General features: G+C 41.0%; 3 protein-coding genes across 5 annotated transcripts in view; 2 read left to right on the top strand and 1 right to left on the bottom strand.

Annotated features, from left to right (window-relative positions):
- Positions 1 to 960: 960 nt before the first annotated feature.
- On the top strand, positions 961 to 6,408 carry PLA2G12A (phospholipase A2 group XIIA). Its single transcript, XM_021525474.2, has 4 exons — positions 961 to 1,239; positions 2,892 to 2,968; positions 3,803 to 3,968; positions 5,067 to 6,408. Exons 1-4 carry the CDS (start codon positions 1,017 to 1,019, stop codon positions 5,183 to 5,185), a joined length of 585 nt encoding a protein of 194 aa, XP_021381149.2. The 5' UTR covers positions 961 to 1,016; the 3' UTR covers positions 5,186 to 6,408.
- Positions 6,409 to 8,908: 2,500 nt separating this feature from the next.
- CASP6 (caspase 6) lies at positions 8,909 to 19,283 on the top strand. 2 transcript variants are annotated; one of them, XM_021525477.3, is made up of 8 exons: positions 8,909 to 9,049; positions 10,898 to 10,939; positions 11,690 to 11,732; positions 13,469 to 13,618; positions 14,055 to 14,131; positions 14,606 to 14,781; positions 16,918 to 17,071; positions 17,664 to 19,283. In XM_021525477.3, exons 1-8 carry the CDS (start codon positions 9,019 to 9,021, stop codon positions 17,900 to 17,902), a joined length of 912 nt encoding a protein of 303 aa, XP_021381152.1. In that variant the 5' UTR covers positions 8,909 to 9,018; the 3' UTR covers positions 17,903 to 19,283. The 2 variants fall into 2 exon arrangements, with proteins under 2 accessions (XP_021381152.1, XP_021381153.1); XM_021525478.3 differs by having other exon boundaries at positions 8,910 to 9,049; positions 13,472 to 13,618.
- Positions 19,284 to 19,674: 391 nt separating this feature from the next.
- The window catches only part of MCUB (mitochondrial calcium uniporter dominant negative subunit beta), a 47,209-nt gene continuing 41,462 nt past the window's right edge, over positions 19,675 to 25,421 (bottom strand). For both annotated transcript variants that reach the window (XM_021525476.3, XM_021525475.3), the window contains exons 4-8: positions 23,558 to 23,662; positions 23,189 to 23,349; positions 22,292 to 22,495; positions 20,817 to 20,933; positions 19,675 to 19,875 (exon numbers count right to left, since the gene is read on the bottom strand). In XM_021525476.3, the coding sequence (XP_021381151.2) occupies positions 19,798 to 19,875; positions 20,817 to 20,933; positions 22,292 to 22,495; positions 23,189 to 23,349; positions 23,558 to 23,662 (665 nt within the window). In that variant the 3' untranslated portion in view covers positions 19,675 to 19,797. The remainder of the gene's footprint in view (positions 19,876 to 20,816; positions 20,934 to 22,291; positions 22,496 to 23,188; positions 23,350 to 23,557; positions 23,663 to 25,421) is intronic.

Raw genomic sequence — 25,421 nt, forward strand, 5'->3', positions numbered from 1 at the left:
CACATAATATTAAATGCAGAGGCTGCAAATAAAAAAATAAAAATTAAACAAAAAAAACACCAAAAAACAAACAAACAAACAAACAAAAAAAAACACAAAAAAACCAAACCCTAGTAGAATACATCTGTTCTGAAAGTCTCTTGGTTTTCTTTCCATTTCCAATTCTTTACATTTAACTTTGTCCCTGAAGCGAAATATTACTATTTTCTGAAGGATTTCACACAACATATATCAGAATTTTCATCACAAAAATTAAAACAATTTTCACGTAGTTCCAATTCAGTTAATCTGTGAAGCATCTAGCATTTAGATATAAAATCTTTTAAAAATTTTGAAAACCAAAGGCGGTGCTTAATAAGCAAGTCCATTTTGGTGTGATTTTTCTTTTGAACAAATCAAGACTGGACTTTTACCGTTTAACAGATACACTCATTATGCTCTGCTCGACAACCTCTCCTCGCACTGTTGATATTATGAGAGCCACGCACATGTATGAACATGGCCCCTTTCCTTCACACCCAGCATCATCACAAAACTCGGTACCTGCGGGGCCCTGCTCGGCACAGGGACAGGCAGAGAGGACATGGCAGAGGTGGCACAGCAGAGGGGACACGGCACAGGGGACAGGCAGAGAGAAGAACATGGCAGAGGTGGCACAGCAGAGGGGACAGGGCACAGGGGACAGGCAGAGAGGACAGGGCAGAGGTGGCACAGCAGAGGGGACACGGCACAGGGGACAGGCAGAGGGGACAGGGCAGAGGTGGCACAGCAGAGGGGACACGGCACAGGGGACAGGCAGAGCGGACATGGCAGAGGTGGCACAGCAGAGGGGACACGGCACAGGGGACAGGCAGAGGGGACACAGCAGGAGGACACGGCCGGGGAAGCCCCTCCCCGCGGGCGGCGCACGGGCGGGGCGCGGGGGTCATGGCGGCCGCGCCGGCGGTGGCGGCGGAGAAGGCGGCGTAGCGGGCTCGGCATGGCCCCGGCCCGGCTGGCGGCGTAGCGGGCTCGGCATGGCCCCGGCCCGGCTGTGGCTGCTGCCCCCGCTGCTGCTGCTGCTGGTCGCGGCCTGCGCCCGGCGGCCGGCGCGGGGCCAGGAGGCGCCGCAGAGCCCGGACTGGCGGATGACGCTGAAGACGATCCGCAATGGCGTGCACAAGATCGACACGTACCTGAACGCGGCCCTGGACCTGCTGGGCGGCGAGGACGGGCTCTGCCAGTACAAGTGCAGCGACGGTGAGCGCGGCCGGCGGCGCGACCCTTGTCCCGGGCACGCCTCGCTGGAGTTCTCCCGCCTGCGTGCCCGTAAATCCGTGTGTGGCCGCGGCGAGCGAACTCGCGCGTGTACGCGTGTGTAAATACGTGTGTAAGGTGTACGGAGCCTGTGTGCACGTAAGCAGTTCTCTAAGCGCCACGGTTTAGTAGCTCCTTTTAAACGTCTCCAAGATGTTTGCCTTGGAGAAAGGCTTATTAGTGTCAGATCTGCAGCTGGTGTGTCCAGGGAAAAACCCTGGAGAGGGAAGAATAGCTCACTCCCGGCTGGTTATTTACGAGCACTCCTGAACATTTCGGTTTGGGACAGAATAGCTTAAATCTGAGCTATGGGATATGTTGTTTCGAAGTCACGCTTGAATAGCAGGTTTTAATGGCAGCCGCGTTTGGCAGTGGAAGGAATGCATCCTGCTGTTCGTAAATGTCCTGCTGCTACCAGCAGAGGACACCTGTGCTGCTTCCCTGCGCTTCAGCTGCCTGATTTACCCGAACAGTAATTGAGGCAGCTCAAGTTGGCATGACCTGATAGATGATGAAGGTTATTGTTATTATCATCATCATCATCATCATAATTATCATTATTACTATTACATTAGACTATTATTATTAGGCTGACCCTACTCAAGCATCAACCAGATGACTTACTGCGGTGCCTTCCAGCCTGACCCATTCTGTGATAACCTCCCGTGCTGTGCCCATTCCCGGTGCCAGGCAGGCAGTGCTTCCGAAACGGGATTTCTTTCCAGGCTTTTCACTGGCACCTCAAGAGCCCCCCAGAATGGGAGGCTGGCATAGCCTGTCGTGATGGAATCACATCACCCCAGTATAGTGTGTGAGAATATTTGTTAAGTCAGGGAATAAGTCTGGCTGGCTCTACAAGAGTAGCCAGGACACTGATACTTACACTCGGTACTAAAATATGAATCTTTCAAATGTGTTTTTTTTTTTTCCCTATTACATTTAACTGTGGCTTCAGAATGTTTCCAATAATGAAATGAATTAATGGAGTTAATTTTTCAAATTAACTGGGTTAATTTGAATTTTCAAATTTTCAAATGGCTGGGGTTAATTTTTCAAATTAACTCCACAGTCTTTCTTAACTTGGGATGCAGAATTCTTTGGTTTGCTGCACTAGCGAGTGTTCAGGGGGATGTGAGTTTAGCAGTCTCTACTAATTCAAATTCTATGGATGTTACAGCTGTAGAAATAAGAATGATGTTTCATCCCAGTTAAGATAAAAAAATCAGAGAACTACTGTTTGTTGCATATAGAGCACAGAAGTATTTATGAACTTACACTAAAGTACTCTGATAATATAGTCCTATATATTGACCATACTTAACCAACACATCCATTTTAGTAATTTTTTTTTAACTTAGGAAGCAAACACTGATACTTGCTCAGGTGCCTTGTCTCCCTTTCTAAAAAAAATGTCTTAGTACCCCTAAGTTGTAATTTTGAAAGAATTGTTGATATGCAGGTGCCTGAATATATGTTTAAGTTAAAAATACAACTGATACTGTCTTGAGCCAAACAAATGTCTGTGGTGAGTTTTAAAACTACTAAAATCCTGTTCAAAAAAATCTATTTGAGACATGACAAATTACCTTTTTCAGGATCAAGGCCCGTTCCTCGCTATGAATATAAACCATCACCACCAAATGGCTGTGGATCCCCTCTATTTGGAGTTCAGGTAAGTATTTCCATTTTGGGGCTCCTTTGTGTGTCGTTTTCCTCAATGTAGATGATTTTTTCCATCCCCCCTTCTGAGACAGCATTCATATACAAGGTCCCTGTTCTTATCAGCTCCTAACACATGCTCTGGTAACAACATATGGGAAGTGTTAGTATTGTAAATGAACATAGCATAAACATTTTCAAAGATTACAAGCATAAAATGTAATGATGATAAATTTCTTGGGTTTTGAGTGTTTGGTTTAGAATTCTGTTTACACAGTCTTGAAAGCATTGTGTAACTGCAGCTGTAGCTGTGTGAGAGTGGAGAGTTTGGCTATGACTCTTGCTCTCCTTACTGACACTAACCCTTTTTCCTTAATGCTAGAAAGAAAATAGGAGTCAGCTTGTTATCCTCCAGCTTTGGGACTTTCTCTTTTTTCCCTTGCTCTGCCCATCCACCACCCCAGAGTGTAGGCCGGGGCTGGGCAAGAGGCTGGATAGGGCAGAGCTACACTGAACAGAGGGATATTCCATACTGTAGAGTGGTGCTCAGCAATAAAAACTGGAGCAGTGGGAGAAGGTGGGGAAGGAGTCATTGCAGAGCTGTGTATGACTTCCAGGTGGCTGCTGCCCAGAGGCTGGCTTGGTATCTCCTCTGCTTTGAAATTTGCTGAATGCTTTTTGCACTGCTTATTTTGGGACATTTTTGTCTTCTTTGATTCATCTCTTAAACTGTCTTTATCTCAACCCATCATATTAGTTTTAATTTTTAACTGTTACAGTGTGTCCATAGGCTATGTTTTTCTTATGCTGGAATACCAATGGAGGTGTGTGTGTGTTTTCTTCACAGTTTGACATCGGTATCCCATCAATGACAAGGTGCTGCAATCACCATGACAGATGCTATGATACTTGTGGCAACAAAAAAAATGATTGTGATGAGCAGTTTCAGACCTGCCTCTCAAAAATTTGCAGAGATGTGCAGAAAACGCTTGGAATCTCAGAGAGTGTCCAGGGTAAGGGTGAAAAAGCCTTTATTTTTTTTTTCAAGTTTAACCTGAGCTTAACTTGGCAAAGAATCTTTGTGCAGTGCAGCAAGGCCACGTTTTCATAAGCTGCTGAAGGATGCTTTGTTCTGTCCCTCTGCTGTGCAGCCCAGATGCTTGTACAGCAGAGCAGTGACACAGCATAGCAAAATGATCAGCATTAATACTAACTTTGAGTTGAGGTTAGTTTTAACTTTTGGAGAAAAAATAATGCCACCCATTTGGGAGTATGAATATGGGAATACAACTTGATCAAAATGCATGTGTAATTCTTGTATTTACTGTAACATAGCTTTGACATGACTGTTCTGCTGGGTGATTTCTAAACTTCTATGTGTGGTTGCTAGTAAACTGTAGGAAAATATGGAATCTTTCCCTGTTGTGAAATAAGGTGTTAAAATAATATACTGTCATAGTGGAAGTAGTTAATAGTAGTAGTAGTAGTAGTAGTTAATTAGTAGTAGTAGGCTGTCCCCTAGTGAATAAATGTTAGGTTTCTCTGTAGCAGGCCATATTATATTTATTATGGTCATTGTCTTAGATCTAATGGGTACAAGACATAACCGCTTTTTAACTTGGACAATGTCACTTTCATAGTAAATACTGCCACTGAGAGCAGTAAGGTTTTAGAACAACCTTGTGTTGTTTAAACTTCTTAAATTTATTTAACTCTAAATAAATCGTCGTGTTAGTCTTCAGTGTCAGAACTGGTGAATAGTTGTTCAATTCTTTTGAGCTGATGTTAAAGATAGCAACCTCCACATCAATTGGGATGCAAAGAGTGAGAACCATAACCAGCTCTTTCATCTTCCAAGACTCAGGATGTTTCCAACACAGATAACAATCCATGTGCAATGAATTTTCATTTTGTTTGGCATATAAAAAAATCTTTACTCAAAATTTAAATGACTGTGTGTTGGTTCAGTCTTTCATTTGAGAATCTATTTGCTTCGCCCAGAGAAGATTGCTTCTTTCTTAGTGTCATTCTCAATTTGCTAGAGTTTTCTCCTGTTAGTTTCATATTCCACTTGAAGAGTACTTTTTAACTGAACTCTTCTTTGCTTGCAGCTTGTGAATCAACTGTTCAGCTGCTGTTTGATGCAGTTATACATTTGGGATGCAAACCATACCTGGACAGCCAGAGAGCTGCTTGTATGTGTCATTATGAGGGCAAGACAGATCTCTGAAAGAAGACACCAAGATATCATGGTGTAGAATAAAGCCAAAGATCCAGGCAAAATGAAGCAAGGCTTTGGTTACAAACCTTTAGACTTTTCAGACAGTGATACATTAAACACCGACATGAATTTACTGATTTGAGGATCACTATGATATTCTCATTCATGTAAAAAAGAAACAAGTCGTCCTTCTCTCCAGTTTATGCCAGAAGCTTGGGAACTGAAACTGTTTTCCTTTGGTGTATGTGCACCTGTATGTGCTGTTGTAAAACACTGGTGCCATTTTAATGTTCCCAGGAAGACTCCACAGTGGAGACATCAGAGGCACCAAAGAGTTATATGGAATTCTCAGGTGATTTTTAATACAGGTCAAATTTTAGGTTTACTAGTAGTTGAAGCATCTGATGGGTTCAACAGGAAAGAGTGTGTTGTGTGTACCAGTATGAGACATCTTACATAGCCTACACCTGCGTGTTTCTGCTGCAGTTGCCTTGAGTTCTCTCTCATGTTTGTGGTCCTGCAGGTTTGTTGTTAAAAAGCCAGGAAAACGCCCCAAGCCAAGGTACATGCACTACATCTTTCTACCTGATTCTATATCGATGCCTTACTATTGCAGCACCTTTCAGATCAAATACATTGATCCTTTTAAGGACTGTCCAGTAAAATGAACAGTTTGCAGCCTAAGGATATACTTTTGATTTGACAGAATGGTGAAATGTAGTTTCTGTATTGTTTTTTAAAAATTCATCAAATGTCTGGTTTTGAATAAAACATTTTGTGCTGTGTATTATATGAACGGAAAGGATATATGTACAAATATGTTGATTTATATTTCTGTTGTGGCACAACTTGGGTACTGTATTCATCTTTGCTTTCATTTAGTGTGTTCTGATGAAAACTAAAAGCAAGTTCCACAGTTAAGATCAGAGTGCCCAAAAAACAAATTTATTTATGATGCCCTCTGTGAGGCTGATGAATATATAAGCTTGTACTTCTGTTACTTGTTCCCTCTCTGACTTCTCTAGCTAAAATCACCTGATGCCTGAATTATTTTGCATTTGTTCTCTGTACTCCCTGTACTTGTTGCTTATCTACAGGTGTCAGTCCTTAGTTAACTTCTGCATTAGGTCTTCTGTTATAAAGATAATTATTTGCTTTAATTATTCACAGAAGTTGAATAAAAATTAAAATATTGCATCTGTGGAGAAATTAAATGCATAAAATTCACTGGACTCATGGACTATAATGTGATATAATTTTGTGGATTTTCTTTACCAGTTGTGTTTTTTGTTTGTCCCTAGAGCTTAGTGTTCATCTCTCTATATATAATTTTAATTTTTACTATTATTTTCATTTGTTTACTTTATTTCAGTTACTGAAGTGTTCTTACCTAAACCCATGAGTTATACTTTTTTCTAATTCTCCTTCTCCCCATTCCTTGTCTGCCTGTGTATGTACAATGGCTGAGGTTGAACCACAACAACACAAAATTTTCACTGTTGGAAGGAGCTGGGTTTTGTTCCCTCCTGTACTGACCTGTAATTATACCATGAAAGCCTCCTGGAGTTTCTCTCAAACCATGTAAAACACTAAAAAGAGCTTTAATACTGCTGGATAGCACTTTGATAGTTCTGCTTGCAAACCACAAGGAGGCATTTCACTTCTTCCAGGTAGTCTTTACTTTGCACAAGCTTTTCCTTTAACAGAAATCCCTGATTATAGAGTTACCTGCAAGTTATACAAAATGCATTTTGCAGACCATAGTCCTAAGATGAAGGCTAGCTATCACCCCTAGGACCTAAAGTTCATTTAAGAACTTACATATTTATAAATATATGAAAAATGTAATGCTTGTCCTGGTTGTGGCAGTTATAGTTAATGTTTTCCTTAGCAGCTGATACAATGCTGTGTTTTAGTTTGAGGATGAGAATAATGTTGATAAATCACAGGTTCTGCTGCCCTGCCAGCGAGGAGGCCAATGTACACAAGGATTTGGGAGCAGACCCAGCCAGGTCAGCAGACTCCAGCTGACCCAAGGGGTAGCCCACACCATATGGAATCATGCTGAACAATAAAACTGGGGATAGTTGGCCAGGGAGGGGCACTGATCACTCCTTGGAGACTAGCTGGGCATCAATCAGTGGGCAGTGAGCAACTGTACTGTCTGTCACTTGTCTTGTATATCCTTTTGTTACTATTTTCCCCTCCTTTTCTATCCTTTAAACTGTCTTTGCCTTTTTTTCCGATTTTCTCCTTCATCCCACTGGGGGCAGTGAGTGAACAGCTCCGTGGTGTTTAGCTTTGTGTTAGATTGAAGCATAACAATACTATAGACAGCGGCTCATTTAATTTAATACTGCATGTTTTTGTGTAGTCAGTAATACTGTACAGCAGTGTGCTCACAATCAAACTAACTTTATCATCCTGTAGTTCCCATCCTTAATGCTTCTTCCAAAAAATACCCACCTACAATCTAAAAGTTTCTCAACTTATAGGCACGTCTCACAATAAAACTTTTATGTATTAAAATGAGCTGAAAATGCACACCAGCCCAGCACACTACCTCGGGCTGCACACACTGTGATCAAGATAAGAGTGAATCAACAGTGGCTGAGCCTGCTCTTAGCCTCCAGCAAAACAAAGGAGAAGAAAACTGTCTTACAAGGATCTAGGCAAACTTTTCGACTGAGGAACACGGCTGACAGAGTCCTGGATTTTGGTTCTGCAGCTGCAGAACTTCACACGAGAGTCTGGCTGCCAGTGGGTTCAGGGGCAGCTCTAGTGTGAGCTGTGAGAGCTGGGATCTGCAGTTGGCAAAAAATTAGTCTGTTTGGTAGGGGTGTAAATGTTACTCAATATAAGACGCAAACTTTGTGATAGTCACATTCTGACTAGAGTATGCACAAAGATAACTGAAACAAAGTTCTCTCTTGATCCAGCTGCATACCGGCAGTGTAAGGTAACAAGTCAAAACAAGACAAAAACAAGCGAAGGCAATTAATGCCTCATGGCTCCTTTAATCAAAGGGAGACGTCTTGTCTAAAATCTGTACCCATGCAGGAAGCCTGAGTAAAACCAGACCAGGTAAAAATGCCACTCTAAATCTGCTTCTTTTTGTGCTTGTAGCAGCACTCCTTGAAGTGCACATTCATATCTGAGTTTATCTCCCTAAAAGTAGTCTGGATAAAAAATTCAGATCCCTTTTTGGGTACAATCTCTAAAGCTCTTACACAGAAGAAGGGGTTTTTGTCATTGGCTTTGGTTTAGAAACATATTATGCGATCGATCAGCCACCGGTAAGTGCCACATAATTCCCGGTTGGGGAATACTCGTTAAGACACCTGGGCACTCTGGTCAATACCTTGTCACTGAGTTCCGAAATCATCAGATAGAACTAGAGCAAGAACAGAGCAAAGCTGCAGGATGATCCACACATCCAAACCTCTCAAGGGTTGTGTGCGGGTGCCCGAATGGAAACGCAGTTTGAGGAATAGGAGCCGTTCAGGAAAGAAAACACTATGTGTCTGAAATGGGAATTTGAGTACAGTTTTGCAAAATTTAAACTAAGTGAATACGGGAGGCTGTCACCGTATTTCAGGACGGTGGTTTTGTACAAGCCGGTGCAGTTCCTCGACCACGGTCTCTGAAGCAGCACCCCAGGAGCACAAGGGTCACACAGCGCGTTTAACACCTCACCCTGGCGCTGGCTCGGCTCCGCCCCGGCCCTGGGGAGGCGGCCCGCGCAAACAAAAGGCGCGGGGCCGGGCTGACCGGGGGGAGCCCGGAAGACGGAGAGAAGGGACGGCTGGGCTGGGGTTGGTGTGCAGCCTTGTTCCACGGCGATGTCGGGCTCGGAGCGGCGGCCGCCGGCGGGTGAGTGTGCGGAGGGGACGTGGGGGGAAAGCCCGGGTCAGTCCGCGCCGCCGGGCGGGTTCCTGCCGGAGCAGCGCGGAGCGGGGCGGGGGAGGGCTGCGAGGGGCCGGGGCGGCCGCGCTGCCCGCCCGGAGCGCCCCGGCTTCCTCCAGAGAGGGAGCGCTGCCCGCCCGGAGCGCCCCGGCTTCCCCCGAGCGGGAGCGCTGCCCGCCCGGAGCGCCCCGGCTTCCTCCAGAGAGGGAGCGCTGCCCGCTCCCAGCGCCCCGGCTTCCTCCAGAGAGGGAGCGCTGCCCGCCCGGAGCGCCCCGGCTTCCTCCAGAGAGGGAGCGCTGCCCGCCCGGAGCGCCCCGGCTTCCTCCAGAGAGGGAGCGCTGCCCGCCCGGAGCGCCCCGGCTTCCCCCGAGCGGGAGCGCTGCCCGCAGGGCGCTCGCGGGGAGCGGGGGCTTTGCTTCCGTCCTTTCTGTGAAAAACACTTTCACTCTCCTGTGAAAACTTAAAAAGTTTAATCAAGGGCAATAGGAGACAAGGAGCATAGAGCAAAGGTTATTACGGCCGGGTGCATCTTGGCCCTCAGGCAAGACCACACTTATCTTCGGTGGTACCCCTTACATCAGCCATTACATCTATTGCATCATATTCAATACAAGCAATTATGCATAGTAAACTTTTCCTCCAGGCTAGTTTACATATTCCAAGAAACCTTTAGTTTGGATCCGCCTTTTTAGAGCATGGGGATTCCTTGGCTGTGATTTTGGTACATTTTTATCACCTCCAGTTTTCAGGTGTTGGTCCACACTTGTCCTCAGATAGTGAATGTTGATAGCTGGCATATCTGTAGCAAGTGTCTTCTTCATATGTTCATTGGATGTTATCCCATCCAAGCAGGCATTTTAACACAAGCATACTTATATCAGCTATTTCATTAAGCATAACAAAAGAAATAAAGTCTATATAACTAAGTTACTTTAGCATTACACACCTAAAATCTATTTTAATACTTGCAAAAAGCCAGCATTATAAGATGTAACAATAACATTTCCTTCCGGAGGAGGAAGGGAACGGGGAAGGTGCGGGGCAAAGGACGGCAGCGACCAAGGAGGAAGTTTGTGGATTTGCAATAAATCCAATGGATGCTGCCCAGGGGAAATCCCCTCCCGCTCTCTGGCAGGGCAGCGGGATAGGGAAGCAGGGAAGGTCCCGTGCATGTAACAGGAGGGCAGGAAAAGTCAGGGCAGCAAAACCTGAGCTGGCTTCCCAGAAATGCAGCTAGGCTTAAAGGGACTTCTGTGTGCCACGCGGTTGTTTCTAACTGCCTTGCCCTTTGGTCTTGATAATAGACCTGTGATTCCTTTGAAGCAATCCACCTTCATGAAATTAAACACAAGTAGTCCTGTTAGTCTCAATCAGATTTTAGAACTTTAAGACAGAAAATGTCTGTCACAAGCTTGCTTCTGTGTAACAAAAACAGCTTTTCAAAAATCATAATTCAAATAATGTTTATGTGAATGAAGCTGCAATATGAGAGTAACAATGAAAGACCAAAGACTAGGAAGGAACTAAACAGCATTAAATTAACAGGAAACCCATATTTTACTAGTTTCCTGTAGCCCAGGAATTCTAGTCCTCCTATGTCTACATTTTCTGTCTTAAAGTTTGATGACTATAAAATTTTATGATCAGTTTTGGGGGGAGTGGATCACAAGAACTTTTGTCCTCTATCAATACATAGCTATGTTAGTTTTGCAGAAGGCCTTAATAACATTTGAAAAATAGATGTGAAAAGCTAGTATTGTATGTGCAAAGTAGTTTGCAAAATACATGAACGTGTGACTCTTCTTAAAATTGCAGGCCATGTCCAGCTGGATAGCAGACCTACGTTACCCACCACAGGTACAGTGTTGTGTATAGTTCTCATAATGTGGTAGTTAGTCTTTACCAGTAGGAGCAATGATTTAATAGCCCACTGAGATGCATAAGTAAGAGGAACAAGTATTTTGGCCTAACTGCAAATTTGCAGTTCTACACACTCCCAAGATGTGCATGTTGCTTGTTTCCACACTGTTACTTTCATGTTTATTCTGTATTAGAGGTGATTAAAGTCTGTATAGTTCAACAGAAGAAAAAGTTTAAATCTTGCATCTTCTCAGTTGTCAATAGCTCTTAGAATGTCTGGTGTGACTCATGTGCTGCATCCAACCTTAAAGAGAATGCTCAGCTTTGTATTAGTAACGTTAATGAAAGAAAAGAAACACCAATGTATTTTTAAGTTATGTAAAATTTTAACTATTGAGTTAGTCTATTTTAAAAAATACACCCAGCTAGTTAGTTATATTAAATCATAATCTCTGAATATGTTTATATAGGTACAGATACACAGATAGAAAATATGCATGTCTTGACCACCTGAAATCCAGACTGCTGAAGTCAAAACTTCCAGAACAACCTCCAAAAGTTGTGCATGCAGACAAACACTAATGAGGCTGTTTACCTGCATGCCTACTTACTTGATGAATGAGCTAAATGAGCTTTTGGTTCACATTAAAAGCTAAACTTTAAGGCTGGATGCATTCAATCAAATTGGGTTTGTTTGTTTATAATAAATTAGTTTGTGGCCAAATAACTTCTTGATTTCTCTAACAGATGGAAATGAGAACATCACGGAAGTAGATGCATTGAATATAAGGTAAAGTTCTGGTGGCAATGACAGAGATGTCCCAAGGGACTGAGTCAGTGCAGGGTTTTCTGGTTTTTGTTAAGAATTGGATAGAATTATTTGATTTGACTCCACCCACTTACAAAACATGTTAGTTGTTTTAGCTACACCAGCTGCAGTTGTGAAGGCATGTGGAAGGGACTATGAGGAGTGTTCTTTTTTTATTGTAGGCAATGTGCAAAGACCATCACAATCTAAGGAGACACTGGACAGACTAAGTGGTAGATTGTAGCACAGGAACGTATTCCTCTGGAAGGAGGGGAAATGGACCATGGAACAGTGATTCCATGAAAGCCCTGAAAAGAGTAAACTATCTGCCTGATAACTTTACCTCATTCATACAGCTGAGTAGAGAAAGAACAACTCAGGGAATCATTTCTTCAATGGTCATTCACAGGATCCAGTGACCAAACTGTCCAAAATCCCCACTAGCCATGCACCTAGCCAAATCCTAAGGAAGATAAACTGCCAAAATCTGAAAAAAATCTAGTACTGGCACAGGTGAAATTGTTCATAATAACAAGGTTAGAATTGCATTTTACCATGTTTGGTACTAAGAATGGGAAGAATGTGATGAAGCACTGAACTTCTCTTATTGGTTCTCCAGCCAACATTGTAGAACCTCTCTGACTTTAAACAGTCATCCTAAATTCCTGTTCTCTGTCTGAATTCTTATGTAGACATTACATAAAGATGTTTCATTAAGGGGATTCTCATAACAAAGTGGAGAAGCAGAGATAGTCTATGTGTAACAATGGTAATTTTGCTGGGAAACAAAAGCATTTGCTGATGAAACTATGATCTTCAACACCTGCAGGCAAATATTCTAAGCAACTTTCTCCTGTAATTGCACCAAACCTGAATATTCCATAGCATGAAAGAAAGTATTAATGTGGCAAAAATAACAGCTTTGACCAGAGCCAGTCCTAGGGCAGCATGACCTGGATTGTCATACATCCGTGTACCTCGAACTCTGGACCTGTTTGTTGCCAGAACTGTTGCCAGAACTGTTTCGGTTTCTGTTTTCTGCATTGATAACTACAAAAGCAGAAAGACTGTCTGCTTTGTCTTTCTAATTACAGCCATGTCAACATGTAGGATCTTTTGGGTCCAAGTGTGTTGGCATGACTGTGGGTCCACAGCCAAGTCCAGAGTGTGCTGTCACACATCCTCTGCTGTGTTTTGCTCATAAACCAATAAAATTGCAGAATGCTACTCCCAAACACACAGGTATTCTATGTGTTTGCTGCCATGATAAAGTCCTCTACTTAGAAGCTGGGTAGGTCATCTGTTCTGTTCTTAAGAAGACCTCTGTCCTTCAACTTCAGGATTTTGTGGGCTGGTTGCTAAAAGCTTAGATGAACTTGTCAACTTAAACTTGTCAAATTAAATTGTCATAGCTTTCATTTCATTAGGGTAAATAACAAACATTTGTTTTCCTTCTGCAAGATATGCTACACTTAGCACCTCATCCCAATCAATAGTCAGTCTATTGATTACAATGCAGCACTTGATTGACTTAGCAAAACTTGAAGTAAATCACAGACAGCTACAATTCCAAATAAGTACATGTGTATTGGCCAATTATATTAATATTTAGCTAAGCACATAACATGGAGAATTGGAGCCATGTCTGAAATGCACCATTATGTGCCTTAACTAATGAAACAGCCTCATTTACCAAGAATGTTTTCCATCTGTGGCAGCAGACAATCACTTGATCCTGCAGAGGAGTACAAAATGAACCATCAAAGAAGAGGACTTGCATTAATCTTCAATCACGAGCACTTTTTTTGGCATTTAAAGCTGCAAGACCGTCGTGGGACGTGGGCAGATAGAAACAATCTGAAATGCATGTAAGAAACTTGGTTGCTCTACTAATGCGTAAAAAAAGTCTGAATTTTAGAAATGGTGGTCATATTAACGAGTTACCCAAATCTTGTGTTTAAGTAGAGACCAGAAGATTTTGCAGACATAGCAGCTATGCAACTTGGGTGAAGAAAGGTGTAATTAAAAAGCTTCAAGGCACATTTTTTTAGGTCACAGAAACTGCTGGCACAAGTCCTAGGAGTTCAGTGAGTCCAGAACTTTCTTTGGCAAACTCTTTGAAGTAACTTTAGGTATTAGACCTTTACTTGACACCAGTTTGAATTCAAAATCAACTTTAGTAGTTTTATTCATAAATAATGAATAAGAATATTACTTCCTCCACATGGAAAGAAACTGAGTTGGTAGCAATTGATATATAATTTGAGCAAGATTTTTACTAATACTGATTTGTTCTAACAATAGTTTGACAGACCTTGGGTTTGAAGTCCGACTTTTTGACAACCTGAAAAAAGAAGATGTGCAGCAGAGAATTTATGAAGGTAAGAGACTGTGTATTGTTTATGTCTATTGCAGCAGAATTCCCAGATACCTTTTCTTCCAATCTCTCAATTCATTTAACTTAAAATAAATTTTTGTAAACAAGGAATTTAACATTAAAAGGACTGAAAGGTTAGACTGAAAATTATTTTATTGTAATTTTATTGTATTTTATTATTTTATTATTTTATTATGTAAATGAAGCTTCAGTGAAGAGAACTAATTAAGGCACTGAAAGCTGAAAGACAGTATGCGCAGCTGGGAGAAGATAATTACATTCTTCTTTTTATGGTTAGTGTCCCTTCAGCCAGGTTGAATCAATGCACCTTGAAATCCCTACAGTATGGCTTTTCCTGAAAATAGCATCCATTTGAAAAATGACTGACTGGAGATTCAATGATATGATACAAATGTACAATGTTTTTTAGACCTGAATATGACTGTTTTGTCATTTAAACACCACTTGACTATTTCAGCCTCTATGGAGGACCACAGCAATGCGGACTGCTTTGTCTGTGTTTTCCTGAGCCATGGTGAGGATGGTCACATTTTTGCATATGATGACAAGATTGAAATTCAGACCATCACAGACATGTTCAGAGGAGACAAGTGCCAGAGTTTAGTAGGAAAACCAAAGATATTTATAATTCAGGTAAGGTGTCTGTTTCTGAATTCAGTGAAGTTAACACTGACTTGTGTCTTCCTTGCAATAGAAATCTATTTTCCTGATGCAGTCTTTCCACAAGGCATTTAAGACAAGGATTCTTCTCTTTTTTTTTAGAAACCCTATTGTATACTACTGTTAATATTATTATTACAGCTGTATTTAATAAGTAATTTTACAAAAAGAAACACAAACCCATGTCAGATTGACTGTCAGTGTGTATTTAATAGCTGAGAAGGCAGTACCAGGGTTTTTTGCAGCCTGAGCTCAGTTCCTATTGGTCACACTTCACAGCCCAAGGCTAAGCTGATAAGCTATCTAACCTTTGTATCTTCATTGCTTCCTTCCAGGCAAGTTCCTTTACTTGATCCTTAGTGAAGTTGGGTTTTGTGTTTGGGTTTTTTTCCCCGTTCTTTTTTTTTTTTTGTGGCATTTTTTGGTTGGTTTTTTTTTTTTTGTGCTGGTAGTGATTTTCATCTGTTGTTGTTGTTGGTTGGTTGGTTGGGGTTTTTTTGTCTATGACCTATACTCAGCATCTCTGTAGAATCCAAAGAATCAAATTAAGGCTTTATTGTCTCATGAATACTATTTGTGCTAAGTGGTCACATAAAGACCATATGTAACCTCCTGTTTCTTTCTTTGGTTCATGGGAGAACAAAAGTTGGGAGGTACATCAGGAGGTCTCTGGTCCAGCCTCCTGATCAAAGCAGAGTGATGGGGTCAAAACAGGTCATACAGGGCTTTATCCCATCTTTATCCAGATTACAATTAGCAAGTTCATATATATACCTGGCCTTCAGCAGATTGTAATTGCAGTAGTTTACAGAGTAATTCTAAGTATTTCCTTTTTATTCCCAAATGCAAGCTTCCATAAGGCACAGGGTTGTTGCAAGAAGCAGTATATTGTTAATTCACCTTTCATTAGGACTCAGATTTCCTTTTTTTTTTTAACCTGCTGCCAAAGATGGAAAAAATACTTTCATATTTAAGTTCTAAGTAATACTTGGAAACATTTATAATATATACTCATCAAAAAGAAATTAACTTAGTTCATCAGCTGAGTTATTTTCCAGCACAACTGGCATAGCAATTACTTCTGAAAATCAAAAGAAACATCAAAATGAAACTTTATCACTGTAAAGAAGATAAGAAGATTCTTTTTTTTAGTGGTAGTTCTGAAATAATGCTCCTTTGTATCTTTTGAGTGTGTTCTCACCTTGTTATCCTCCATGTGTAGCCTTTCTGCACCACTGACAATACAGGATCACTACTGACTTCTCACAAAAAACCTTCCCTCAAAAAACACACTTGAGACTGCACTAAGAGCAGAAGTGTAACAGTATATAATGATGGCTGTTCTTCAGAGCAGTAATTCAACACTGCCTTGCCAGCAAGGGAGGCAATTCTTCCTCTCTACTCAGCAATGGTGAGGCTGCCTTTGAAGTATTGTGTCCAATCCTGAGTTTCCCAGTTCAAGAAAAACACAGTCTTACTGGAGTGAGTCCTGCAAAGGGCCACAGAGATGATTAAGGGACTCTGGAGCTTGTTTGATATGAGGAGAGGCTGAGAGAGCTGGACTGTTCAGCTTGGAGGAGATGGCTCAGGGGAATCTTACCAAACACCTTGTTCTAAACACCTGGTGGGAAGGAATAAGAGGGAGACAGGCTTTTTTCAGTGGTAAACAAGTGACAAGTTAAGAGGCAACTGGAACAAATTAAAACACAAAATTTCGTCTCAACACAAGAAAACACTTTTTTTACTGTGAGGATGGTCAAACACTGGAAGAGGTCACCCATACAGACTGTGGAGTCTCCACCTATGGAGATCTGACTGGACATAGTCCTGGACAACATGCTGTAGCTAACACTGCTTGAGTCAGGGGGTTGGACTAGATAATCTCAAGAGATCCCTTCCAGTCTTAGTGATTCTGAGGTCATCTTCGACCTTTCAATGGACTTTGTCCCCAACATTTTAAGTGACAGAGAAATAAATGGGTCTTTCTGAAGGCAGAGTCATGGTAATGTGGCACACCTAGCTGAACAGAAATGTCCCTGGTTAGTATCAGAATTATCCTATTAACAATGAGCTCAGCAGGGGTGCAAACATAACACTTCTCACCAACAGGCCTGTCGAGGTGACAAACATGATGATCCAGTCATTGCTCACGACTCAGCAGACGGCAGTGAATCCCCTGACAATGAGACTGAAGTGGATACAGCTGGTGTCTATACTCTGCCTGCTGGTGCAGACTTTATCATGTGCTACTCTGTGGCACAAGGTGAGTTCTGATGTGGTGTCTGATACTTCACTGTAACAACTCTGAACACATCTTCATTTTGCAGTCCAAACAATGAGAACAGTTCCGTGTAAATCTGATTTGCATGTCTGATGAGTAGCAACTTGTCTGGGAAAGAACATTATATGCTAAAGAAGTGAAATCAAATTATTAAAGTGCATTAAATTTGCCAAACAAAAGCATTGCCAGCAGTCTTGTGACTGAGCTTCCTGACAACCAACATCCATCTCTTTTCCAGGATTCTGGTGGCTTATAAATTTCCCTGCACTACATGGCAGTTCTCTCCAGTCCCCCCATGCATGTTGTCCTCAGTCCCATCTGCTCTCCTATGAAGTAGAGATGCAGTCTTGTAAGCTACCAATCCCTGAATCATGTTCCTCTTAGCTGAGCACTACAAGTGGTACCAATGCCGTTTCCCATCTACAATTTGCAGTTTAATTGGCAAAGTAAGATTTAAACACGTTAGTAATTCCTTATAGATGGTAGCTAGCAAACGTGACTCTGATAAATATTTTTCCAAGAGGTTATCACTATTTACATTTGGATGTAACTTTATGACCTTTTTCTACTCTAGGCTACTATTCTCATCGTGACCCTATAAATGGCTCCTGGTATATCCAAGATTTGTGTGAGACCCTTAGGAAGCATGGATCTTCCTTGGAGTTTGCAGAACTTCTTACTGTTGTTAACAGGAAAGTATCGTGTCGCAGAGTACATATGTGCAAAGACATTAAAGCTATAGGGAAGAAACAGATTCCTTGTTTTGCGTCAATGTTAACTAAAAAATTGTATTTTCATCCAAAATCTAAGTAGATTATTTAGCAGTGATGACCATTACTATTACTTGCTGCAGAGCAAAGAGAATGCCATCTTAGTTGAGGAGATGTAATATTCTACAAGATTGTCTCCAGAATCACTTTGAGCAAACACTACAGTTTCTATACTTCACAGTTTCTAAAATCTTAAAGCACTTTTAAAGCTAGAATTACACCAAGGAATTCATATCAGGAAATATGGTGCCAAACTATTAGAAGGTGCTCAGATTTTACTGAAATTGATGCTCCAGACTACTTTTTTCTTAAAAGCGTCTTGCTTGATTGCCATCTAACTATGGCACATTTTACTGTTTCCAAAACATGTCTAATGTTCCATTAGATTAACTTGTCTTGCTCCTATAGCACAGTTTACAGGGAATATGGTTTGTAGAGCATCTTTTTAAATTTGTGGACAGCAGAATCCACAACTTTTGTAGCTTTACTAGGCTTTTTAAATGTTTTTTTCATTTTCTTGCAACACTAAAAAGTAATTTAATTCCTTGAGTAGAACATAGTATTAATATAGGATTAATCAAACAGGGTTGATTAATAAAGGGTTTCCTTTTGCTTGAATATAATTTATGCTTGGGGCACAATTACAGTTTGCTGTTACTTTGCATCCTCAGGAGAAAAACAGTAGTAATGCAATGAGAACATGTACAAAAGTTTGCTCAGGGTGAGCTTGCCTAGTCCGTATCTCTAAAGCTAAAGCTGCTGGACATCTCTAGGCAGCTCTATAAAGTATAACATATGCAAACCTCCATACTTCAGGCCTTTGAGTTGGATCAGGCCTCCTCTTGGCCCTGGAGAAGATCAGCCATACCTCTGTCATTGGGTACATAAAAGTGATGGTGCTTGGTCAACACAGGATTGTTATGGCTACAGTAGTTGTGGTGCTGACTTGAACCAAATGTTTCCTTTTATTTTTTTAACATTAATAATTGTTCCTCTGAGGGACAACAGAGAACTCAAACTGAGCAAAGTGTCTTAATCCACTTTCCTGGGGAAAAAATACTCGGTTTACTGGTTCTGCTTTAGTTAAGTCTTTCCATATCCAATGTTCTGAGTCATAAATGCTGTATCTTACTATAAATCGTGTATGTTTGAATGCTTTGATAAATTCTTTCAATAAAAGGCAACAGTGAAACATAAATGATTTTTAGCAAGTTTGAGATACCTTACTTTTCCAGCACTAATCCACTTTCCTGGGGAAAAAATAATCAGTTTCCTGGTTCTGCTTCAGTTAAGTCTTTCTATATCCAATGTTCTGAGTCATAACTGCTGTATCTTACTACACCTACTTTTAAATGTTGAATAAATCATGTATGTTTAAATGTTTTGATGAATTCTTTCAATAAAATGCAACAGTGAAACATAAATGATTTTATAGCAAGTTTAGGATACCTTACTTTTCCAGCATTATTTACTAAGAAAGCTTAATTGTCATGCTAATCTAAACTTCACCTATGGTGTCACAAAGAGTCAATGCACAGACCAGGGGAAAGGAAACAGTAATTTCAGGAAAAGAATCTTTACTACTCCATGCAGAAGTTAATTATTCTATGAGCTACTGTTATGTTATACTAAATGGTACTAAAAAGGCTGTCCTTGTTTGTTCTGTCATTTTACCAGCAGTAAGAATGCCTCCATTGTACTGATGAGATTTGACAAATATTTAGAAGAACTTTGCTTCAGCAGTTCCTTCATAGGGTTCTATTAAAAAAACAAACAAACAAGCAAAACAAACACAAACCATCAAGTGACCAAATAATTTTTAAAGCTATTTATTGCAACTGTTAAAACTTCAGTGGTCAAAAATACCCAGGTGCTATGGAGTAACTAAATGTTCATATCAGCTTTGAAAGGGCATCTCCAAGATACACAAAACCAAACTCAGTCCTTGTCGCTGATTTCCTGGATGGGAAGCCTCAGGTGCAGAGGTTGGCGCAGACGCCTTAGGGATTCTTCTGCCTGCCAATGAAAGAGAGAGGAAGAGTTCATCCTCCTGCAGCCTCTGTCTTCTCCTCTTTCACACATGCACTGTCTTTCTTTTCTCAGAAGGTGCTGGTCTTAGGCAAGGAACCAAACCAATCAAACAGTGACAGACCTGCTCAACTCATGCAGTCTCCAGAGAGAAGCATGAACCCTGCCCATCAACCCACTCACCCACACCTTGAAGTATTATTTTACTGACATGACAATTGAAAATTCACACCCCCAGGCCACCAAAAAAGCATCAAACTCTTAACATGATGTCAATTATGGCACATGAAATTACATCCTGAATTCTGGGTTTTGAGCTAAAATTAGAGGTAGTTCCATTTTCATTTATAAGACACTGAATACAGGACTGTCAAGATGGGATGGAGGAATAATAATTGAGGAGTGAGAGATCTGCTACAACTATTTCATGAAGGCCACCAAATTTCTCCTAGGTGTACATACCACCTTTTCCATCCAGTCACCATATTCTCTAAATCTAAGTCTTTTACCTATGGAACAAGCTTATGAAGTCAAATGCTGAACACTCTGCAAGGCAATCTCCTTCCAAGAAAGGGAGGAGATTGGTTTACCACAGCAGTGCAGCAAACATACTGTGTCCACAATAAATGCAGCTATTGTATTAAATGGCCAAAAATGCAACATTAGAGTATGCAAAAAATAGATGTCATGCTGATAAACTGACTTGTTTTAAATTAAATTCATTAAGGTCTCCCTTTCTGATGACCTACAGAAGTAGTTTACACGTCAAAGACAAACATTGTAAAATTATCTGAACAGCTGAAACTGGCCGATAAGCAATACAGAGTATTGATAGCAAGCCGTGAGGTCAATTTTCTGTTAGCTGAGAGTTTACTGAAAAAGTCTTAAGCCAGAAGCTGTGTCATTATTGCAGAACTGCACTGAAATACCTCTGCTAGGTCGTCTTTGAGCTTGTTGTATCGTTCCACATTAAAACGCTGCTTTTTGGATTTGCGGTAGAAGTAGTGGAGGAACTGCCTGTCCTTAGCGTGAGGATAAATGTAGTCCTGGGGAAGGAAGGAGGACGTGGATTTGTGGTTAGCAAGGAAACAGAGTAGAGGTCAGCCCATTAGAAACTCAGCCTGTTTCAGGAAGACCTACATTGTCCAGCACCTATGTATGCTTTGTAAAGAGGCTACATATGAAATGCTGCTCTTACGGGGGCCATAAGGGCTTTTTAAACACATAGTAGGAGTCATTGCTATCATGTCTGAAGGGATTTTCAGTTATAATAAAGACATAGGGTGATCTTCATGACTGGAGCCACCTCAGCCAATGGAGTCTACTCCCAAGGAGTCAGAGAAAATTCAGGAACTACTTCTTGAGGACTTATTTGAAAGTCTTAAACAATTACACCAGCAGCTGTTCAAAAAAGCCTAGTAATCTCTTTATCTACTCACAAAAAGTAGGAATGGCTTAGCCCTTCTTAAAAACCAGTCAGAAGGAGTAAAACTCCAGCTCTTCATAGAAAGAGATATGTCTCCCCTTTTCACTGAAGGAACCTAATTTCTCACAAGGTCTATAGATCCATTTGTATAATGGAAGAAAGTACTGGTTACTATTCCACATACTTCCACAACAAAGAGAGTTTTGCATCATAGAAAGTTCAACATCAAGATGTCCACTTTGAGAGTAAAGTATAGAGATAAAACAGGAAAAAGAAACATTTCTCAAAGTCTTTACAGGATTTCAGAACAAGTCTGTATTGTGAAGCTAAGATCTGAGCAAACCTTCAACTTCTACATAATGCCTGCCTCATTTCAGCTGTCCTAGATTTACCTCTGTTAATTCTAAGTCATGGAAAAGTAGCCCGATTATGAAGAGTGGAGCAGTAACGTTTTTTCAGGCACCAAATGTACTTCAGTATATTTCAGTGATGTAACTGCCAGAGTTCCAAACAGTTTGGTACCCTGCACTGTATATACACAAACTCCAAATAAAACAAATAAAGCAAATAAAACCTACTGTTGGGTGATTTGCTGCTGTAAGGCAGCATTCATAAACTGGCACAGCACTACCAGTTGCTCTCCCATTACTGCAGTAAGCAAGGTGCCACTGACTATGTAAAGTGATTTACAAACATTTTAAAGGAGAGACTTCTTTACTCACTTTTCATTCCAGGTTATGAAATCTTACTAACAGTAGTTATGCTCAGTAGCTGACTTGAAGTTCATGTGCAGCAGTACCTGCTTGATTCTGCATGATGTAATATTTGTATCCAGCTGCATTAGGGACCAAATAAGCCCCTGTCTGATGGCAAGGCCACTTACTGAATTCTGTTTTCATCAGAGCTCAAGCTTTGTGATTCACAGACTCAGTTTTCCTCCTTTTCCATTTTCCAGACATTTAGAAGACAAGGCCTCACCTGCTTGGTAAGAACAAAGTAGGCGTAGAAAGCCATGGCACTCCCATAGGTGATGAAGTACGTGACTGGCTCCATGATGTCCCATGAGTAGACCCACCACGTGAGCCATGCCAGCGCTCCCCCCTGAGTTGACATCAGGGCTAGGCCAACCCATAAAAGCCTGGAGGTTTTTGCATCTGCACTGTCCATGATTCTGGCCTTCATCTGAAGAAAATAAATGGAGAAACCTGTTCAAATAAACATGAGTACTCTTCTGATGAACAGCTCCTCAACTATGTTTTCTCCCTGTGGGCTAAATCCTTTCTCAGGATCAGTTACCCATACCTCTTACTGACTTACCCTGCTGAGAAAATAAAAGCACTGAAGTCCAAGGGCAACCAGATCTTCTTACCACTGTGCACCAAGAATTCCTCCTTTTAAATTCCCCTCTGCACTACTAGGGATCTGTATCTGTTTGATTTCCATTTACATTCAAGGCAGTTCTGGGTAACACTGAGGCTGGCCCTCATAAAGCAGGAGTCCTGTTGTCCACTACCCTAAGCCATGGATGATGTCGATTCCACTACTGTGGTTTTTTGCTGTCATGGGTATTCAGAACTCATAAAGCAACAAATTACTTTCAATGACATTTCAACAAATGGCCTTTTAATCTCAATACTAGCCATGTTCATGACAGCTTTCTCCAGGTGTTCTGGTTTCTACCCCATTAATGTCCTCAACAGGTAGAAAAAGAACTGAATTGAAAAGAATTTGCATTCTGAGTTGACCTCATTTACATAACAAACAGAATAGACACACCCTAGCCATTCATGATGATTTTCTTCTGTCACAGGACTTACTTCTGATGAAAGGAAAAGCTTTTGAGTTTTTTTAAAAAATGTACTCCCACTTTCCAACCTGTTCAAGAGGCAGCAGCTCTTCTTTCAGATGGTCCAGCCTCTGTAGCAATTCTCTCTCTTTCCTGATCTGGTGATCTTCTAAATGTAGAGCCACAAACAGTCTGTGAACCAAGGATTTGATATCTTCCATTTCAGTAGCATGCTCACTACTCAGCTTATCTGAAAAGAAAATATTTGTCATATAACCATTTCAAGAATATACCCTTCTTCATGCTCTCCTCACCTCCAACCCCAAAAGCAGGACCATCCAAAGGTAAAAAGACAAAGCCAAAGACAAACAGCTTTCTCCCAGGTCCCAGTTTTCTGAGACTTCCCATGCCTTTCACTAAATGAAGTGAGATGACCAGTTATTAAGGATTGCTCTTACCTTTTACAGGAGGTGACACACTGTATGCTGTGTTGTTGATAACAAGCTTAAAGTCATTCATCAATAAGACCTCCATTAAGGTTGCATCAGAGACCTTGCTACCATCTGCAGGAGAAAGACTTCAGTTCTAGATCACTTATCATGAGGAGTTTTAAACATTAACAGACAATGCTACAGAAAAGTGCTGGGATTCTTCACTAATAATGTTTGGAAGCAACTCCACTTTTAGAACTGGTAGATACTAAACAGTCAGGCAGTGTGATTCTTGGGGCTGTCCTGTGTGCGGGGAATGGAGTTGAACTTTGATTCTCTGGAGAACCCTTTTCTATTTTTTTTGTGGTTTTTTTTTTGTTTGTTTTTGGTTTTTTTTTTTTGTTTTGTTTTGTTTTGGTTTTTTTTTTTTTGTTTTGTTTTGTTTTGTTTTGTTTTTTAAATGCAGAAATTTACATGAATGGCACTCCACAAATTTTACTTGCAATTTTACAGCTCCTACCAAAAATCAATTGGATTAATTAGCAGGAACTACTGGATTAATTAGCAGGAACTACTACTCATGTAACTGTGGTTGCCAGGAGCACACTGGGGTTCAGATGCCCCAAAAGCCCCCAGAGCCACACACCACTGCTGCTGGACACATCACTGTGGCATGAGGGTTTGAAAAGCCATGGAACAGCTGCCCCACAGTAGCTGTTTGAGATGATTCTCCTTTTCTAAACACAAAAAAAGCACCTTCCCCTGCCCTTGCCAAGGGCTAGGCAGCTTTACTCCCAAGATGAATAACCAAACAGGCCACAAAATACCAAGATTTTTGTATGTAGATATTTGTCACAGTGCTACTGCCTCAGCTCCTCTACCTGTCCTCACACATCCACTACAGAAAAGCTCCACAATCAACCCCACATCTGCAATGACAGAGAACCCTGTCCTCAGGCCCCATCTGATGAGGCTTAGACTACTGAACTCTGCAGGCAAATGCCCCAGCTGGCTCACCTGCCCACTCTGCGTGGCAGCAAAGCAAACCCAGAAGCCGACCACTTTCAACCCAAAATTGTAATGTGCCTATCCACTCATTTCTGTTTTCTTTTCCAGCATAATAAAACATCAAGGCTCATTTGCATGCACATTATTTAAGGTGATATTTATAACACTTCCTATAACATTTAAGGGAAAAATACTTTTCAAAAGAAGTGCCAGACAGGCCCTTTGTTCTGGGTGTTCTGAATACAACACTAATTTATTAACCTGTGCAACCTTATATTAACTGAAGAGAAGTTTTAAGGAAAGGGAGGTATTTTATTTTAGAAAATTTCTCACACACTTTAAGCAAAGGCTACTTTAATTCCTATGCCTAAACACAAGTGTTCCAATGTGGAAAAAGGGTAATTTTTTTTGTCTACAAAAGTTTTGCAGGATGAAAATCAAATCCACAGATAACGAAAGTGAGTCTTCACACACAGCACTGATGACTTCAGTTAAGGTTACATTTCATTTAATGGTTAAATGACACAGAAGTGTGTCTACACTACATCAAAGCGTCATAGTTTTTCTTTAATAATTGATGTTGAAATTCAACTCTCAGTACTTGACCAATAGTTTCTCTTTACAGTATCAGTTTCCTAATGAATTAAACATCTCAGCTGTTCTATAACATTACAATTGCCTGGCACTTGACAAATACAGAGCAGAGAACTATTCTGAGTCACTGTTTTAATCTAAGTATTCCCAAATCAGAAGGGATGGGAGTGTGTTTAAACAGATCAGACGAGGTGAAAACAACTCAAATTCATCTCCACTTTGGAATCTGCTGCCTGTCCAGGCCAAAAATGCCAGACACGCAGGTTTCTTACAGGAATTACCTTGTGCT

The sequence above is a fragment of the Lonchura striata genome, chromosome 4 (genome assembly GCF_046129695.1).
Source record: "Lonchura striata isolate bLonStr1 chromosome 4, bLonStr1.mat, whole genome shotgun sequence".
Taxonomy (NCBI): domain Eukaryota; kingdom Metazoa; phylum Chordata; class Aves; order Passeriformes; family Estrildidae; genus Lonchura; species Lonchura striata.